At 35.7% G+C, this 21,159-nt stretch overlaps 2 protein-coding genes across 3 annotated transcripts in view; both read left to right on the top strand.

The window, feature by feature from the left end:
• Positions 1 to 221: 221 nt before the first annotated feature.
• LOC123680209 lies at positions 222 to 590 on the top strand. Its single transcript, XM_045617999.1, has one exon. The coding sequence runs from the start codon at positions 222 to 224 to the stop codon at positions 588 to 590; it is 369 nt and encodes a 122-aa protein (XP_045473955.1).
• An 814-nt stretch (positions 591 to 1,404) lies between these two features.
• Positions 1,405 to 21,159, top strand: part of LOC123680400 (serine/threonine-protein kinase 32A) — a 160,377-nt gene continuing 140,622 nt past the window's right edge. For both annotated transcript variants that reach the window (XM_045618283.1, XM_045618285.1), the window contains exon 1: positions 1,405 to 1,469. The gene's annotated coding sequence lies outside the window, so the exon portion shown is untranslated. The remainder of the gene's footprint in view (positions 1,470 to 21,159) is intronic.

Below are 21,159 nucleotides of genomic sequence, written 5' to 3' on the forward strand. Positions count from 1 at the left end.
GTTTGTAGAAAACAGGTGATTCATTTGTTGGGGGTTGGTTTTCTTAGACATTGTTTTGAGAAGGTCATCGATAGAGGGGCTGCTTTCGATTTTTTATTGACTATCAGTTATTTTTATAACTGTCGAGTGGTGATGGCGTTGAGAAGGAGGTGGGAGAACAGGTAGCGAAAGCAGCAAAGATAGCTGGATGTCTTAGTCGAACAATATGGTGCAACAAAAATATGAAAACTGAGGTCAAATCCAGAATAAACAAGTCGGTTATAAGACCAATCCTGACATACACCGCCGAAACAAGGCCAGAAACAGCGAAGACCAAACGCTTAATGGAGACAACAGAGATGAGAGTGTTGAGAAGAATTGCGGGCAAAAGACTCAAGGACAGAAACACGAGCGAAAGCATAAGAGGTGCATGCGGGGTGGATAATGTGAATGACTGGGTACTAAAACGGCGAAAAGAATGGGATGAACATATTAGCAGAATGGACGAGGGAAGAGTGGTAAAGATAGCTCGAGATAGATCTCCAAGGGGACGCAGAAGTTTGGGGCGACCCAGGAAAAGGTGGAGTGATGGCCTGAGGGGTGATGACTGAGGGATGAACAGGCTTCAAGCCTAAACCAGAGAAGGAAGAAGAAGAAGAAGTTATTTTTATTGAAATATTAATAAGAGATGGAAAAAAATCTAAATTTATTGTTTTTGTATATAAAGTTGATACGGGGATTCACAGGGTGTTTCACCATGAATTAGACAGAAAAATACAGGGTGTTCTTAAATTGGAGGTGTCATTTGTTTTGATATTGGTATTAATTCATACACAATATGTTGAATACAATAAAAGAAATAATAAACCAAGAAAAAATTAAAAAAGCTCTGACATGAAGACTGGAACTCGTTCATTCTTTCTCGAATTGTGCCCTTAGAGACAACAGAATAGTTTGAAGATTTATGTATACGTAGTCTCCAAGGAAATAATTTGGCAAAATCTCCTGGCTTCAGGTCAGTGTCTTTCTAATTTTTAAACAACAAGATGGGATAAGACCGATTTAATCGCTTCTGGTCTGGATTGCTATTGGCATTTCCAAACTGGGCACAAAGCCCCGAAAGCCATTCATCCCTAGGCTCATACCTCCATCATAATTCTCACGTCACCCACATCCACGACACGGCATCTAATCCCAACCTACCCTTACTCCAAGCCTTAGGGGGTAATCTCCCCTGATACAATGCAACCACAATTTCGAAAATGATTATCTCTTTTTTCCCCTGTTCTTGTAAACAAGACCAACGGCGAAAGAGACGCCGCGTTCGAACATGCACGATGATAACCGATCACTTAACGCCTCACACGTGACGTCGCGACGGAAGGCGTCCAGAGAAGTCAGTTTGTTTTCCAGTTGCAGTTCTGTCCTCGAGCTGTACGGTGTGGAGTGTACGTGCTCATTTCTGCGCTACACGTGTTTGTGAAAAACAGGTGAGTCATTTGTTGGGGGTTGGTTTTCTTTGACATTGTTTTGGGAAGGTCATGGATGGAGAAGCTGCTTTCGTTTTTTTATTGACTATAAGTTATTTTTATTGAAATATTAATAAGAGTTGGAAAAAAATCTTAATTTATTGTTTTTGTTTATAGAGTTGATACGGGGATTCACAGGGTAGTTCACCATGAATTAGACAAAAATATACAGGGTGTTCCTAAATTGGAGGTGCAAAAAAAGATAAGAAATTCTTTGGATAATTTTAAGAAAAAAGTCTTAAAAATATTAGCACGCAAATGCTTTGTTTTCGAGATACAAGGTGGTTCTTGTAGTCCTACTTTTTTGGGATTGAGTTTATTGAATATCTATTAATCTTCGCTATACAGGGTGAGTTCATGGCTTATACATATATTTCAACCGAAGATTCCTGAGGCCGAAGGAAACACTCTTTTCCCTTATTTTTTTTTCTTACTCATTATAGCTGGCATTCTGGAGTTGACTGGACTTTGATGAATTTTTATGTTCGGAAAAGATTCAGCACATCAATAAAAAACTATATTGCGAAAATCATTTCCGTCGATTTCATTCCATTTGCGAGATATAAATAAAAATTACATTTTTATAATGGGTTTTCAACAGCCTGTATCTTTTCAACCGAGCCGAATCGGAAAAACTGGTGAAGGAAAAAAGTGTTTCCTTTGACCTCAAGAATCTTCAGTTGAAATATAAGTACAAGTCAAAGACTCCCCTGTATATTGAAAAAATAACAATCAAAACTTATAATTAATTTATTCATCACATCTTACTAACTCGATCTCCATAATAATTCGGATTTTCCAAAGCATTACTAGATGCTAATTTGAAATTTCATTGCTCGATCTGTAGCAGATACTGGACCAAAGTTTCTTTTTACATTTTTCTAAACTACCAGTAGTCCACCAGAAAGAAGTTCTGGAAGAAAGAAGCGGGCATTTTTCAAAAAAATATTACCCTGTAGATTTGCATTCAAAATTAGCATATGATATGAAAACTTCAAATTGTAATATCTATGTGAAATTCAAGTTGAATATCTTGTGAAAGGAATGAGGGTGCTATGAGAAAAATCAAACTTGACCACCCTGTATCTATTTAAGATATTTTTAAAGGACTCTCTTTTGTTGAAATAATCCGAGAAATCTGTCATTTTTTTGTTTGAACCCCCAATTTAGGAACATCCTGTATAGACGTGTGGATGACTACAGGACAATCATTTTTGTTCGCTCGTTGATAACAGTTAACGAGTTAAATTTTGCGTGTATATATATAGAATAGCAATTCCAAGATTTATGCAAATTTGGTGTTAATAGTGGGATCAAAACCGTGAAAAATTCATAGAAAAGTTATGAAAGCACTGACCATTAGTGAATGATGACTCGGCTGAAATGTTGATTGTCTGGCATAAGAGGGGACATAATACGAGATGCTCTAGGTCTTTTTTTTTAAACGTCCAATCTGGACGTCCAATTTTCGATGACTTTTTCCAACATTTGTGGCCGTATATCGGCAATAACACGGCGAATGTTGTCTTCCAAATGGTCAAGGGTTTGTGGCTTATCCGCATAGACCAATGACTTTACATAGTCCCACAGAAAGTAGTCTAGCGGTGTTAAATCACAAGATCTTGGAGGCCAATTCACAGGTCCAAAACGTGAAATTAGGCGGCCACCAAACGTGTCTTCCAATAAATCGATTGTGGCACGAGCTGTGTGACATGTTGCGCCGTCTTGTTGGAACCACTGCTCCTGGACATCATGGTTAATCAATTCAGAAATGAAAAAGTTAGTAATCATGGCTCTATACCGATCACCATTGACTGTAACGTTCTGTCCATCATCGTTTTTGAAGAAGTACGGACCAATGATTCCACCAGCCCATAAAGCGCACCAAACAGTCAGTTTTTCTGGATGTAACGGTGTATGGACATACATTTGAGGATTAGCTTCACTCCAAATGCGGCAGTTTTGTTTGTTGACGTAGCCATTCAACCAGAAGTGCGCTTCATCGCTAAACAAAATAATATGGACGTAGTGCGCGATACGTATTCCGCACAGAACCATTATTTTCGAAATGGAATTGCACTATTTGCAAGCGTTGTTCAGGCATGAGTCTATTCATGATGAATTGCCAAACCAAACTGAGAATAAATCACTTGACAGCTGTTAAATCGGTCGACATCTTGAACAGTAATGCCAACTTAAAGTTATGTACCTCGAAAAAAAAACACCCGTTATTTAATAGTTTTACTCTTCCACTATTGTACTTGACATTTCGTTATCGATGGAAATTTTGAAGCGAAATTTCAGGATTAGATAGTATTCGATAAGATATTCAAAATGAAGTATCGCTGCTTCCCTCATCCCTATTCAAAATCAAGGGGTTGTACTCACCCCCGTTTGGGGGGTTTCAGTTTTAGTGATGCGAAGAGCGGAGAAGTTGTTTCCCCTCGAATCAGAAATTGACGGATCCAAGCGATTTTCCAGATTTTCATTCTAAATTCGGAAAATCGAGGTGTTTAGTTTTCGTTGGATCACACTGTATATTGTAGTGACTCTTTGCTTCCCGGAGAGACATAGCCTTGGGCTGTGCATCTTTCGAAGTTCCAAACCTTTCGGGATATGAACCCGATCGTTCTACGGCAAAGGTGTATTTGGCAGGGATCACTGAAAGCAAAACTGATAATTCCATCAGTGATCCCGAGATAAAATACCTCAATGCTTCGAGAGAGGGGCAGGGAAATTGGCTGAGAATGCCTCAGCAAAATATAAATGACACTGTGATAAACGTAGGTAGGTACCCTTATTCTATATTTTTATGACATGTCACTTTTTCCACATCAATTGAGTAATTTTATTCCATAATGATTGAACTTCAGGTTTACATATTATGAAATTCAAGAGAGCAGGAAATTCAGATTTCAAACATTATGTTGAGAAGAATGAATGGGATAGATTGAAACAAAACCACAATATTGGAAATTGTTGATCATCATTGAAATATCTTTATGAATGAAGGACGACTAACCGAAAGGAAATATATTTCCTAATGATGTTATACTCTAATCATCGAAGAGATTCTCGAATAACCATTTCAATCTGAAATAATCATGTTGCTCCAGGATTCATCATCTGTACAAATGAATAGCAAGATTATCAAAAGTGAGAATACCACTGATATCAACATAAAACGTTTAACCATAGTGTTTAGTTAACTGATATTTAATATATTTGTTTCTAGAAGGAAACAAGCTGACGATAGGCCATTTTTTTCTAACGAAAATCTTAGCTCTAACTAGAAATACCAATGTGTTTACTGATTAGATTCTGTTCAACATAATTTAGGTGACTATAACTAGTAAGTCCATTGCCCTCTGCGAGTTCCCTTTTTCTGAACACCCGATATATTTTATCTAATCAACATAAAATCGATATCCATTTCTGCAAAGATGGAACGAACACGCAGAGAGTGGAATCAATTACAAAGATCTGATTCAGACACCGCAGAGTACCTTCACAAGGAGAATTTCTCTTAGAACCTCTACATCTACTTATTGCGGAGATGGCTAAAAAATAGACTGTTTCAAGAGTCTACTTGCGGCAATTCGGTTGAGATATGGTGCTCTACTTCTGAATGTCTGGAATATAAAATAATTCAAGGATCAGTCAGATTTGATTATCTCCATTGAGTAACCAACATAGATAGTATACGCAATTTTTACATGCACCCAACATGGTTAGATTATACGTTGTCGGATTGTGATATATCTTCAAATCCACAGTTTTACTGTATCGTTATGAATGTATATTATATTGAATGAAATATATTTATGTAGGCTTGATTAATCGATCGTCTAGAGGTATGATTCGATTACCTGGCCTTTCGTCTTTTTCTCCTCGACTTTGTTGGATTTGTAATAATTAAACTCTTTTGAATTATTTACATCTATTTACAATTATACAGTAAAAACAGTATTGAGAAGATCCTAATAACGTCCTAATTACAAGTTCCTCACTACGGTACTGAATTTCGTCTTTAACTCTAGTTTTAATTACTCGAAACGTCTTCGATTATCACGTTTTTGTCGTACTTACTTCAAGTTTTCGGTCGTCTCATCTCTTACTTGTTCGCGACTCGTCTTAATCTAGTCCGCGAACCGTCTTTACGTCGTACGTCTTAAGTTGACCGACCGAACTTTACTCGTCTTCGACTTAGGTTGAACTGTCTCTCTGCCGAATGGAACTTACCCTGTTTCGAATATCGACCTCCTTTCTTTCGGCTTGACCACACCCTAAGGAAAAGTACCATCCCCTAGTCCAATAAGAGCTTTGCCGTACCGCCCACAAAGATCTTCGCGGATTCCTGGAAATCGACTATTCTCGAAGGACTAGAACCCGATACACAGATGTGACACATCTGGTACGACCGTCTTGTCTTCGAACTTTCAAAACCCCCCAGTAAATCTCCTCAAGATTTACAACTCCATGACATATCTTCGACACCTCGAAGAATAACACATCCTTTTTACATTATATGTACAATAACAATTCGTTCCCTGTAAATTCATTGAAACTGTCATGCCCTCGACACTCCAAGAAACTAATAGGTCTCCAAGCATCCGGTTGACCATCTCAATTATTTACAGGGAACAATAACTGGATCCTACATTCATTTGAGTGATTCCCGGTTAAATATGCAAATTTGAATATTTGGAATCGGATATTTTTCCAAATTGTTGAATTCATAAGGAGAATATTTATAATTTTCTGTATCTACCTGCTGAAATCCAAAGTTTGGCAAATTTTGCTCTCCTAGTGTCATCGGTTGTTTCATGTCGTTTGGTGCGCTTGAAGTTTGTTTTCTGAAATTCTGAAATATTTAGGTATTTATTTCAATATATTTTGAGTTAATATGAAAGCTTAATTCACTTTGGGACATAAGAAGTGCGTTCTTTGTGGAGAAACTCGCGAATCGAGTGAAATAAAGTGTAACGTTACAATTGCCCACGAGACTCTAAAGACTATTTTCTAGGAGTTGTTTGGCTCATTTGGCAACAAAACTCCTACCCAGGTTTTTACAAATTCAATAAAATTAAAATATACAAAGATCGATCCTTTTTTGTACAGAGGCACAAATAATATTGAAATAAAAACTTAACTTAAATCGGTTTTTAATGAATTACTGTGCTATTAGGATGGAACCTATTCTGTAGATTATTTTCAACCTTCTAAACACCAGATCTTAGCAGGAAGCTATAGTACTCCAATTCCCATTTAGCGAAGTTGATGTAATAACGCAAGGTATTACGCAGGTATTCTCTCAGTTTCAGGAACTAAAGTGGTATAACGTACGTACTATTCCAACTTATATTTCTCAAGGAAGTACTTCTTGATATTTTTCAATCCCAAGAGAGGCTTCTGTTGTTCCAATCCCACCGGAGGTGCGATAATTGCGACACAATTCTCGCCGATAAATTAAATTTCAAATCTCAAATTGAATCAACAATGGCTGAAATCTGAAACAAGGTACGCATCCTTCCTGAAGTCTCGATAACTCTTGAACATCTTTCAGAAAATTTACGCTGTTTCTTTCTCCAGATACGCGCATCCGCATCTTTACCAATCGCATACGATGAATTGACAAATTACCGCGTCTTTGAAAATTCCAGTAGCGAAACATGAATTGAAGCGTGCAAAATCGTTGCAAACTTATAACTGATATGTTTTCATTTCCGCGCGCTCAATGCCAAAGTTGATAGTTCATGTTGGGGGGACAAAATTTACTTACTGAAAATGACATATGTTCCCTCTATCTATGTTTATTATTCTGAAATTATTCCATATTGAAATGATATATTGAGCGGCCGATTTATGAAGTTATTAAGTTTATTATGCTATTTCCTTCATGCCATAGGAATGATAGATCCCATGGCATGTTATAGTTGTATCCTTTCAGGTTAAGATAGAGATGTAACATTCACAAAGCAGATCCCATGGCAGATAAGGTTGGCTTCATTTGGATTAGGAACGCGTCCTGACGTTCGGAAGACAATAAATTGTACAGAACGAATAGGACTACGCTGACGATGTTTCCTTTGTTTTCAGCAAATTGAATTTTGCATCGTCGGTTTGGAATCCACGTTACAACACACATCAAACGTTTAGAGAGCGTCATGAATTTAATAATTATATCATACCGAAATAATTTTAGAATTGCGGACTTTAATTGAATCAGCTTACCCTGGAGGACCACAGGCTGTGTGATTTGTGAGGAGGATGAGGTTCAGGGAGATGTATGTCGTCTTCGTAGATCGAATGTTAGTAGCAAAAATTCTGGCAGTTCTAAATCGTTCGAATTATATTTTTTCCAAATGAGTCAATTATTCCTGAATGATAATTGAATAATTCTATTTTCTATACATTTGAAACTCGATCACTATATCTCAAACAAATTGCTGCAAGTAGCTTCTTGAAACAGTCTAATTTTTTAGCCATCTACGTAATAGGTAGATGCTGAGGTTCTCAGAGAAATTTTCCTTATGAAGGTACTCTGCGGAGTCTAAATCAAATCTTTACTATTGATTACACTCTCTGCGTTTTCATTTCATCTTTCCCGAAATGGATATCCTGTTGATAAGATCGAATATACAGGCTGATTCACCGCGATGGCCTATAATGAGATCATAGAAAACTGATTTGCATGTTGGGGTTTGAGACAATGGTCTTTCTCCCTATAATATTTTCAGATTTCTACAATTTCCGGTTATACCAAAAACAGACTACTACTTCCTCATTTCAAATGTCACACTCAGTATATTATCGAATCATTATATAGTTTTTGTTGATGACAATTTCAGCAAGATGCCATACCTTGGGTAAAAACTCAAAAGTTCATGAGTTAATGGGATTCTTATGAAAAAAAATGGTGGCGACGAGGACTCATATTTTTTCGAATATTTCTGCATTGATTTTTCTTACATAGATAGAATAATAAGAATTAAATTATTGAATTTGGAGCAAAAAATTGTAAAGGTTTTTTTCATGTGAACAGTTTTTGTTACTCAAATATTGTAGTCGTATTTTGCAAGATTTTTAAATTTTACAATAAACCAGATTTTCGAGGATGCCTAGAGCACGTGTACGCGGAATTTATCGCCAGCTAAGTGAATTTGAAAGAGGTGGAATTATTGGTCTACGGGAGGCAGGGTTGTCATTCCGAGAAATCGCTAACCGTACGAACAGAAATCCAACTACTGTTATGAGATGGTCAAGCGTGGTTTGATAATGCCCAAATTCGAAGAAGAGTAGGCACCGGACGTCGAAGGGACACAAATGAAGTTCAAGATCGATGTTTAAGATTCATGGCTATAAGAGATCGATTTGTGACAACTCGATCTTTGGCTGATGAGTGGTTAGGATAACAAGGCCATCCTGTAACTGTTTGAACGGTTTATCACCGGAAAAGTTTTCTTGGACTGCAGCATTATCGACCCCATCTTGTGTTACCTCTGACGGTTGAGCATCGCCGGCAACGATTACAGTGGTGCAGAGAACGTCAACATTGGAATGGCATTAGGATTAGGTCGTATTTTCTGATGAATCTCGAATCTCCTTGGGTGCACATGATGGCCGAAGAAGGGTTAGACGACGTCGGGGAGAAAGACGTGAACCTCAGTTTGATGTCAGGTACACCGGACAGTAGGCGTTATGATATGGGCTGCTATTGCACATACAAGAAGGTCATCTTTAAGTCTTTATTCGAGGTAACATGACAGCGCTGCGTTTCTTTCAAGAAATAATGGAGCCATATGTTCTTCCTTACCTTAACCGGCTCAAGAATCTAATATTTCAGATAATACCCGACCTCATGTTGCCAGAGTTAGTTTAAACTTTTTCGAAGCGACTCATTCGAATGTTTTGCCATGGCCGCCCAGATCCCCCAATCTTTCACCCATAGAGCATGTTCGGGACATCATGGCCAGAAGGCTTGGAAATTTACCCCAGCCCCCACGGACTTTGACGGCTCTGAGACATGAAGTACAGGTAGCTTGGGATAGTATCCCTCAAGAAGAAATAGACCACCTTTTTGCATCAATGCCGAGACGTGTTGGGGAGTGTATAGATAATAGCGGTAGATAAACACATTATTAACAAATTTATTTTAATTTAATTTTTAATTTTAATTTAATTAAAAGTGTAAACCCTTTTTTTCTACAAATTTAAATTATGTACTCCTTGCTATACTATCTATGTTTTAACAAAAAAACAATTTTAAATTCAACCAGCTCCTTGTGTGTGTTGCAGTTTCATTGTCAGTTAGTATATTTAGACACATTTTAAAGTTCTGATATTAGAAACTCAAACTAACGGCACAAACTTCGCAATGAATCTCTGAACATGCATGAATGAAAATCATTGATCCTCCATGATACCTAGTTGAGCGACAAAAGTGAACATTAAACAAGTATCCAGGTAAGTTGACAGATTCAACGTTGTCACTACCACACCAATGCTCTACAATGCAAACAACATTCGTAGTTTGTTCACTAAACTACACCTTCAATGCGTTCAACTTTGTTTGAGATGCACTGCTCATTTAAATGGGGAATGTTTGGATAATTCACAGTTTCACTTATTTTATTTGCAATCGATGTTTCACTCCTATATGTGATCAGAGACGCCACCTGAAATTTTGGCGCCCCGGCAAAATAAAATTTTTGCCGCCTTATTTATTTAATTTTCTTTGCAGGAGCCTCTGTTATTCCCCTCAGGCATCGTTTCAATTTCTTATGAAATCATATTTTTCAACTTCCCAACTCAATTTATCAAAAGACTTTCGTTGATTTCATCAAAAAACGTCCTGCATTGTTTAAAAGGACGATGCTCTATAAGTCTATAGTAAAAATACGACGTAATTCCTAAAGGTACATTTTAGTACCTATTTGTATTATCATAACTATTTCTATCTTATTTCGATTTGAAAAAATTTGGCTATTGGTAATTTTATTATTTTTACTACAAAGAGTGGTTTTTTCACTAAGAAAACATTTTTGAGTCAAAAAATATGTCTTGTTTCATCAAGTGACTGCGCCTCTCAAATTTGGCGCCCCGGCAAAATGTCCAGTTTGCCGGTGTTCTCCTTGTGAGATCTGAAATTTTCTTCTAACGACAAAACTTAACCTAACATAACCTAGGGTTCCGTTTGTCCATACATCTTTTCTCCACATATTCTTTTGGTTTGAGAGCTGATTTTCTTGCCCAATTCCATTTTTGGTAGCATAAATAGTTTGATTTTTTTCGATTTAATTAATTTTGAAAAATCATTTCCACCTTCCTCTATTTCTTACGTCAGTTTGTGAGTAACATTATCTACTTATAACACTACAATTGTTGGAATCAAGGTGCATTTTTATATATTTTTTTTAACATTGTTCTTGATTTTTTTCTAGTCTCATGGCGATATCCTCAGAGATAAAATGATTTCTATTCAATTTGTTAGCGATCAGAAAAAATATTTCATTTATATTTCTTCATATATTATTTGATTGTTCATTCCTGAATAAATGAATTGAATTACTGTTATGGTATTCGAGCATGTCGAGTTCAAATCCCAGAAGGGCAATATTTCACGATATAAATGGAATTATTGTGGAAATATAAATGAGAAATAGATGTAATCACTCCTGGGAAAGTATCTACTACCTTTTATCGAACTCTACGAATAAAACACGAAGGCTCCATTCTGTCGATTTATGTTTCATTCCAGTGGTATATGCAGTTTTTAAATTAGCTTTAAAAAAACAAATTTCCGAAAGGTCAAAAGTATTTACGGAACTTCTAGAAGGAGTTTCCTAGTAATGAACTTAACCGTGACATTCGGGAATCGAACGTACTCTGAAACTTGAGTTTGTAAGATTTTAGAGTTAAGTATCATGAGTATGTATACGGCTAGGACAAAATCTAATTTTGAGACGTCTACAGTAAGCTTGACCTGTGGAGAAGCACTCTGAAATCATCAAAAGAAGAAACGTTGGAAATATTATTTTCGAATACATAATATTATAGGTTCTTATATAGTCTCTTTCCAGTTACAGATCAGTTGATTGATTGCAAAATTTCTTTTGCAAATATTCTTATCCTTATTGATGCACATCGATTATACAGGCCGGTCTAGTTTGAAGGGTGAAAAATCCAGGAAACGATAGGATATGGAATACCTAACAGGCCAATTGGAAAGTCCCCGGCCTACCATAGTAATCACATTTTTTTGGCAAAATTCGATTTTATTATTCAACATAGTTGCCTTCGAGGGCGATACAACGATTATAGCGATCTTCCAACTTTTCGATACCATTTTTGTTGTACGATTTGTCTTTTGCTTCAAAATAGGCCTCAGTTTCGGCGATTACTTCTTCATTGGCGCTAAATTTCTTTCCAGCGAGCATTCTTTTGAGGTCTGAGAACAGGAAAAAGTCGCTGGAGGCCAGATCTGGCGAATACGGAGGTTGCAGAAGCAATTTGAAGCCCAAATAATGCAATTTTGCCATCGTTTTCATTGATTTGTGACACCGCGCATTGTCTTGATGAAACAGCACCTTTTTTCTTCAAATGGGGCCGTTTTATAACGATTTCATCCTTCAATCGATCCAATAACGCTAAATAATAACCACTGTTGATGGTCTGGTCCTTTTGGAGGTAATCAATGAATATTATACCTTGCGCAGCACAGAATACTGATGCCAGAACCTAGCCAGCTGACTGTTGTGTTTTCCCTCGCTTTGGATTCGGTTCATCGTGTGCAGTCCAGTCAGCTGACTGTAGATTGGACTCCGGAGTGAAACGTTGGAACCATATTTCATCCATTGTCACATATCGATGCAAAAAATCAGGTTTATTGAACTTAAACAGCTTCAAACACTGTTAAGAATCATTAACAAGTTGTTGCTTTTGACCAATTTCGAACTTCGCGCCCATTTTGCACACAGCTTTCTCTATACAAATATTCGTGAATGATATGATGTACACGTTCAGATGATATTTTCACAATGTCTGCTATCTCGATCAAGTTCACTTTACGGGCATTCAAAATTATTTTGTGAACTTTTTTGATTTTTTTATCGGTGACAGCCTCTTTTGGGCGTCCACTGCGTTCGCCGTCTTCGGTGCTAATTTCACCACATTTAAACTTAGCATATCAATCAATGATGATTGATTTTCCTGGTGCAGACCCCGGAAACTCTTCATCAAGTCAAGATTTTGCTCAAACTGTATTTTTTCCCTTCAAAAAGCAATATTTTATCAGCACACGAAATTTTTTTTCAACACACTCATGTGCTATTACGGACACCACTGGCAGGACAAGAAAATAATTCCTCTAATTCTGTGGCAAATCCGTTCATTCTGCCATATACTGTAGAACAAAATCATGCTGGAATGTTTCAGTTCCACACAGATTTCATGGTTATATTTCATTATTATATCCGGTTGGTAGACGAAACTCTGACGGATTTATCTATTATCTTTCAATTCATTTTCTCAACCAACGTTTTTCTATGCAAAAATCACTAAACGATATTCATGGAAATATTTCATTAATTTCAATAAGAATTCGGTGAATTAGAGAAATGTATAATACTCGTACAGAAGTTTCATTCTAATTTCTAACACTTGTTCATTAAAAACCTCGCTGGCTCGTTTTTGAAATTTGAACTTGTGGAAGAATACCAATGCCTTCTCTACTTGTATCATGAATAATTATTCCATTACAATCTACCAAGCTGAAAATCGAGGCAAAGAAAATGTCGGTCAAATATATCCAGCCGTTTGGCAAAGATAAATAACTCCGATTTTTTTCAATCAAGCTTGTAAACAAACTTGTAACTTTGTAAACAAATCGTTTCCAGGATATAGCTCATTGAGCAAATTCATATTATGTATTTTCAATTCTATATCTGATACTGGATTTTCCGCTTTTCAAACTGGACTGACCAATTAAAAAAAAAATAAGACATAATGTCTAGCATTTTTATCAACACAAGTACAGATTCAAAATTCGCACCTAGACCAGTTTCAACTGGAGTTTCTCTAAGAGATAATAAACTCGATACGAAAGGTCCATCCTTAGTCTGAGATGAGATCGGTCGATATAGACTCAAGAAGGGTACAAAGATCTCCTTAGAATGAATACGAGCAAGGTTTCTTTTTCATTCTGGGGTATTCATGGTTTGAACTCGAACATGATGAAAAGGGTGTTCCGGATGGGGTTATGCACATAGAACGGTGGTTAAATATATACTCTGTGGCATAAAAAATGTATTATAACACTAAGAAGGCTTTGAAATTTGTGACCAAACTTGACAAAAATGTTTAACTAGTTGAAGGATGTAATTGATTGAATTTCAATTCGTTTGTTAAAATAGCAATTACCAGGTATAGTCCTTGAAATAATGAGTCGATTTCGGCATTGTTTTTGGTTGCAGTTCCTTTTTTTTCTTTGCGATTTGAGGCTGTTTTCTCTTATGGTCATAAATGAAGAAAAACATTCATTAGTTTGAAAATGGTGAAAAAATCTAACGGTGTTAAATCCGGATACCTTGGTGGCCACCTAATATTTTAAGACAGATTATCTTAGGTAGGCACTGAGTTGATTTGCCATGTGAAAAAAACTTCGTTGACGTTCGATAACCAATTTATTTATCATGTTATATATTTTTGAAGAGAGAAAAGAAGCGATTTTATTTGTAATAATAGAAATTTTGATGGTTTGGTTTAGCAAAAATACGAGTGTATTATTACTCCGAAACTTATTGAAATGATAAAAACAAATGATGAATTCTACAGCAAAAAGTGCTTTTAGAATGTTTTGTCTAAGGAAACTAAAATTCGATGTTCGGATAACTAAATTTTACATTTCATGAATTACTTATAATTAATTTTTCGTTGGGATTGTTGAGAAATTCATAAACCAATACAATTTTCAATTACTAAAAATTAATAATAATTCATGAAGTATAAAATTTAGTTATCCATCGAATTTTAGTTTCTTTCTGTGTTTCCGGAAGTCACAGACTACTTCCTACAGTGAGGAATTGCGGTTTTTCTTCATTTAAAGTTCTTCCTAGATAACTCTTAAAGTATTCATTTCAGGTAAAGGGTTTGTTATTTTTGTATCTAGGATCGACTGAAATAATAAAAAATATAGGTTCTTCTTTGAAAATCTTGAGTTTTGATGGTCCAAATTCATGATATTCTTATTAACGCCCTGTATATTTTTGGACAAAACCGCAAACATTCTTATAATACTACGTAATTGCAAAATCGAAAAAGAAAAAAATCGAAAAAAGCTTTTCATGTCGAAATATTAAAAAAAAATGTGAGTCGTCAGCGCCACCAATTTTTTATAACAATCCCATTAACTCGTGAATAGTAATGTTTTTTCCCAAGTTATGGCATATTTCCGAAATTGTGCAATTGTGCCATTTTAAATTAGGAAGTAGTAGCCTGTTTCTGGTATAACCGGAAGTTGTGAAGATCTGAAAATATTTTAGGAAGAAAGATCATTGTCTCAAACTCCAATATGCAAATTTTCAGCTCAAAATTATGATTATTTTTCCATAATCCGAGTACAGGTCAGTAGACAATGAATTAATTGTTGACAAAGAAAGGAACTCTCTGAAATATTCCATTAGGATTTTGATTCATCCAAGGAAATCTTGTTAGTGGTTTCAAATGAAAAGTTTAGCATGGAATATAATCAAATTAATCACGAAGTCGATTTACATCGAGATTGAGCTCAAGAGTTCAATTCAAGATGACTATAAACAAGATATAATTGAATTTTGTTGATCTGCATATCAATTTTTTGTGGTGTATAAGGTATTTCGAACTTTTGATTTCAATTATGTTTTCATTATTTAAGATTCCTTTTCATGATGAGATATTACTGTTATTCCGGTGTTCTGGTTTGAGGATCAATTGAATTTTATGCAGAGGTACGTCAGAACCAAGAAGTGTACAGTAAACAAAGAGGAATAGATGAAAAAGGGAACGCTTGCAGGCAGAATTTCAATTTATCTTTTTCATACGCGATGATTTAAGACTAGACCGGCTACGGCTTCCTTTTGAATATTTAATATAGCTTTTTCGACCTATTTTCCTGGAACGCACATGTTCTCAGTTTTTATTAAAGTTATAACTTGGCTCACCTCTTTGAAACTAACGACTTCGAAATTACGGAGAAATATTTCATGAACAATTTTGAACACAACATTCAGTTTTATTTGAATGAACATAATATTTAGCATGTTTTGGAAATAAACGATTCATTGGGCGCGTTCAGCAGACTCAACAGTGGTGGAACAGTTGTCAATATTCTATGAATTTTCTGCTGAACGCATTATAACGAGTGTTTTTCTTCGAGGTATATAACTTTAAGTTGGCATTACTATTCAAGATGGCGACCGATTTAACAGCTGTCAAGTGATTTATTCTCAGTTCGGTTTGGCAATTCATCATGAATAGACTCACGCCTGAACAACGCTTGCAAATAGTGCAATTTTATTTCGAAAATAATGGTTCTGTGCGGAATACGTATCGCGCACTACGTCCATTTTATTTTGTTTAGCGATGAAGCGCACTTCGGGTTGAATGGCTACGTCAACAAACAAAACTGCCACATTTGGAGTGGAGCTTATCCTCAAGTGTACGTCGAAACACCGTTACATCCAGCTGGTGGAATCATTGGTCCGTACTTCTTCAAAAACGATGATGGCCAGAACGTTACAGTCAATGATGATCGGTATAGAGCCATGATTACTATTTTTTTCATTCCTGAATTGAACAACCATGATTTCCAGGAGCTGTAGTTCCAACAAGACGGCGCAACATGTCACACAGCTCGTGCCACAATCGATTTATTGAAAGACACGTTTGGTGACCGCCTAATTTCACGTTTTGGACCTGTGAATTGGCCTCCAAGATCTTGTGATTTAACACCGCTAGACTACTGTTTGTGGGGCTATGTAAAGTCATTGGTCTATGCGGATAAGCCACAAACCCTTGATCATTAGGAAGACAACATTCGCCGTGTTATTGCTGATATACGGCCACAAATGTTGGAAAAAGTCATTGAAAATTGGACGTCCAGATTGGACTACATCCGAGCCAGCCGTGGCGGTCATATGCCAGAAATCATATTCAAAATGTAATGCCACAAGATTATCTTGCGGATAAATAAAATTCATGTCAATCGAATAATCAATCGTTGTTTTATTGCAATTTAAAGTTCTATAGCTCTAAAAAAACACCCTTTATTTGTCTATTGGACAATATAGCCAATTGAGTTTTTTTTCGTCGAAATATTGAGTTAGCTACAATTTGACAAATTTTCAGTTGGGACTGGGAGGAAATGTATATATCAAATAATTTGACACATTTGTGTCTAATCCTTCACAATAATATATCTATATGATATATTTAGTTTATTTTTAATATTAATATATTAAATAGCCTTCAACAAGTAGACTCATTAAACTTTTATAATGGGAGGAAATGGTTGAATGAATGTATTTTTTTTCTTTGTGCGTAGGGGGCTGCTCTACTCATCCCCCACCTAACCGCAGCTGACGTTCACGGGACTTAATAAAACTATTCTCTGATGCAACTCACCAATTACCACTCGAGAGGAAACAATTGACCAAATTTGCACCTGGCTCCCGGACTATCTGTACTGAGAAAGCTGTTATTGGAAAGCACAGTGACCGTTATGAATTCATATCACGACATATAGCATATGTATGTTCCATACCTCACCATCAAATGAGTTACAATACTCAATGTAGTCCAAACATAAACATGCATGGCGTGTTTTTGTGATCCCATGGTGGTAGTATTGATCAAAGTGCTATGAATACCGTATGAGCTCAATTTCAACACATTGTTCTCTTAACAAGTGATTCTGAATCTCAATATCGATCGGATGCGGGGAAGCTTAGGTTATCAGGCTGGCTATTGCAGGAAACCTCTAGCCATATTGGCACCAGCTTTAATCAAGTTCTTTCCTCTCAAATATTTAATGACTTTTTCTACTCCCACTTCCACAAAGCATTACATTACTTGGAAAGAAACCTGCGGTCATAAGTTCTAGTTCTTTTCGCTCGGAACCATCAATGAAACCTGAAAAGTTGTAATAGAAAATTATGCACCGAACCAAAAATTAACATACATGCATTTAATCCATTATTGTTTTAATGTCCTATGTGAATCGTACAATTGACTATGAATTTAATGAAAAAGTTGATTGTATTGATGAATTCACTCATCACTTCCTTTTGCTAAGCTAGAAACCATCACATGATCACTATTAGATTTTACTTTTGTTGGAGATGCACTTCATGAACAACTAAAGATTCATCAAGCCAAGTAGCTTGACATTTTAACCAACTACTTGACTTGAAAATCAAGCTCGTGAAAAATTACAGACTTGAACTTGACTTGACTTGATTTTAGATATTTATAACTTGCTACTTGATATAACTTGAGCTTGATATGCACGGCATATATTTCTGCAATCTTGTGCTAAATAAGGGGATTCCTCGAGCGCCGAGAGACTGAAGCATTCGCCAGTGTGACTTTATAAGTAGTTTTCTACATTTCTATTAAATCTATTGATATATTTTGGTAATTTCAGAAATATCCTTCTACACTTGGCCAAAATGACCAAGAGTTTTTTATCAACGCTAGCATCTTCAGCTCCTGTTGAAAGACAATTTTCCAGAGCTGCTCTTACAGTTACAAAATAATATATTTATTGATAATAATTTAGGCGACAAATCTATAAGATGCCTCATGTGTCTTGGATCCTAGATGGAAAATTATGAAATCAAACAAAGCCTGGAGGTTTCCCAATAATAAGAAACTCTATTTTTTATTCTGTTATGATTTAATTTATGTTTCTGTACCGAAAAAATTGATATTTTCGGTTCAATCATACAATAAGTTTAATGAGTAATAGTTTATTTTTGCAAGGTTTCTTCTCATTTCATCATTTTTTTATTGATATGGCACTACACTATAAACTGCAAAAAATCAAGTAGCATGATATGATTCAAGTACTTGATAAATACTTGACTCGACTTGAGATGGAAAATCAATCCAAGCCCTGAATCCCTATGAATAACTAGAAGAATATCCGCTTAGATAGATCTTCATTGTCTGTTCTGAATGCTTCTTAAATTTTGTGGAGAATCTGGATGGCACACACAATTGAGGGGATTTCAAAGGCAGTATTCAGAGAAATAATTCAAATGAAACGACTGGAAACGGCCACAATCTTGACTGCATAAAATTCTAAGCATATTTCATAGTAATTAAAATTTTGACACAAAATGAAAGGGGAATCAGTTATCCAAATCTTCTTTAGTTAACAAATAAGAACTTCACTTGAAAGAGAATACTTCCACTACGCAGTTCTATGCTCGGTATATAACTTTAATTGGTGATAATATTTCATGTTAACCGAAAGAAGGCTATTTGGCAAATTTTCTTATGATTAATTGGTGAATACTATACAGAAATATAAATATTTTTTGACATCCAATTAAAATTTCAAATATGCAAGCATTCAGCTCTTCGTCATATTTCGCGAAGTATCTTCAAATCATTATTCATACAGGGTGCAAGTTTTGAGGCCGTAAATTCCAGGCCAAAATGAGACTTGTTTGCATAAACGTGATTGTGTTGGTAATATTCATGACCTATTTTCTTCAATTTCTGCTTTCGAAGATATATTTCATTTGATGAAAGTAATTATTTGTTATTAAAAGCAAATAGTACTTCGCTAAAAGGAAATATTTTAAAGAATATTATTTTGAATCTGGATTTGCATCTCCATAAGGTTGAGCTGACATAAGAACTAAAGTCAGCTGACTATGGAAAGGGTGAAACAAATGCTGATTGGGTGCTTGAACAACATAATTGGGATGTAGATTTTTCGCATCAAATTATCTGTAGCTGAATGATAACCGATTTTTTTGGCCTGAAATTAATGATGACAATCAACAAAACTTTATTCTCAGAATCATTGATTTACAAGGAAATGAGAAACCATCAAATGAAACATAGGGAAAAACTTAGATTACAATCTGTGAATTTAAAATTTGATTTACAAGGAAATGAGAAACCATCAAATAAAACATAGAGAAAAACTCAGATTACAATCTGTGAATTTAAAAAAAAAATTACTTAAGAATTCTGATATAGAATAAGGTTCAATTTCTATAATTAAATCAGTATATTTTCGTTTTAAATTGATTATTTTCAGGAAAGATTTAGGTAGTTCATTACAAATTTTCATACGAATATACTATGTGTTTTTCTCTGTTAATGACAGGCAGTGTATAGGGTAGTGAAAATGTTTCTTTTTTCGTGTCGTGGGAATTTTATTTTGTCTGAATCTGCCTCTACAAGACTCCTGATACTTGAGACACAGCGCGGATTTTTGGAGTATACAAATTGTACTGCTATCAGAGCTACCACTCCATATGACAATCCCATATCTCATGAGAAATTCGAAATTTTCGAAATAAACAGATCTCAGAATCGCACCATCCACTCGCCGAGACAATACTCTCATCATGTACAAAACAACTTTCAGCCTTTTACTCAGCTCACATATATGAAGATGCCAGTTCAGAAAGCAGTCAACCTGAATTCCCAGGAACTTCGTTGATAGTGATGCATTGGAATCGATAGTTTCCGGAAAGTTTTGTTCAGATAGAGAAGTTCTGAATATAACATATTCGGTTTTATTGACATTCAATGAAAGCTCATTTCGACTACACCAGTTACTTCTTGCATCGAAAGCTGTCTGAGTCTGCTCGATGCACGATCTCATGTATTTATTTCGCACTAGGGCATTGGCGTCATCAATATCAACAAACAACAGTATCCTTATCACTCTTATATGAGAAATAACAAAGACTCTGGCAGATCATTTACATATAACACAAAAAAGGAGGCCCCAGAATAGTACCCTGAGGTACCCCTATTTTAACAATTTCATCGTCAAATATATGAATGCTGTCGCCAGTGTTGAGTGAAACTCTTTGTTTTCTATTCTTTAGAATTCAGATAGTTATTGATACAAGTTGGGAGTCTCGAATGCCATGCAAATATAATTTTTGTAATAGCTTTTCATGGTTCACATTGTCAAACGCCTTAAATAGATCCATAACTTTTTGAGTTTATAGGCTTTGCCTCAAATTTTCATCCTTTATAAAATAAAAAGTCCAATGGGTACCCCCCATGTTCAAGTGCGTCCACAACCCCGATAGTCAACTCATAAAGAGCAGTGGTAGTGTTTTTCACTCCAGCAGATAACCATTTTGGTTTCTCGAGAAGATTCCACATTTATGGAAAAAGTTAATTAATTTGTCCACCAAGAACTTTTCAAAAATTTTCGAGAAAGCAGAATATGGAATTGGAAGAGATGTGGTTCCAGCAATAAGCCACTCAAACCGATCGTTTTGTCTTTATTGCAAGAAAAGTTGTAGGGATTTTTTTCTACAACATTGATTATGACAATAGCGAAAAACCTATAGGAAACGAGGTATTTGCAAAAAAATCCAAAAAACCGATTTTGTGATCTTTGACCTTAGAT

This window comes from Harmonia axyridis, chromosome 5 (assembly GCF_914767665.1).
Source record: "Harmonia axyridis chromosome 5, icHarAxyr1.1, whole genome shotgun sequence".
NCBI classification, from domain to species: Eukaryota; Metazoa; Arthropoda; class Insecta; order Coleoptera; family Coccinellidae; genus Harmonia; species Harmonia axyridis.

What these genes read in the sequence shown, in the direction of transcription:
- LOC123680209 (XM_045617999.1), top strand. Translation starts at nt 222, where the DNA reads ATGAAAACTGAGGTCAAATCCAGAATAAACAAGTCGGTTATAAGACCA.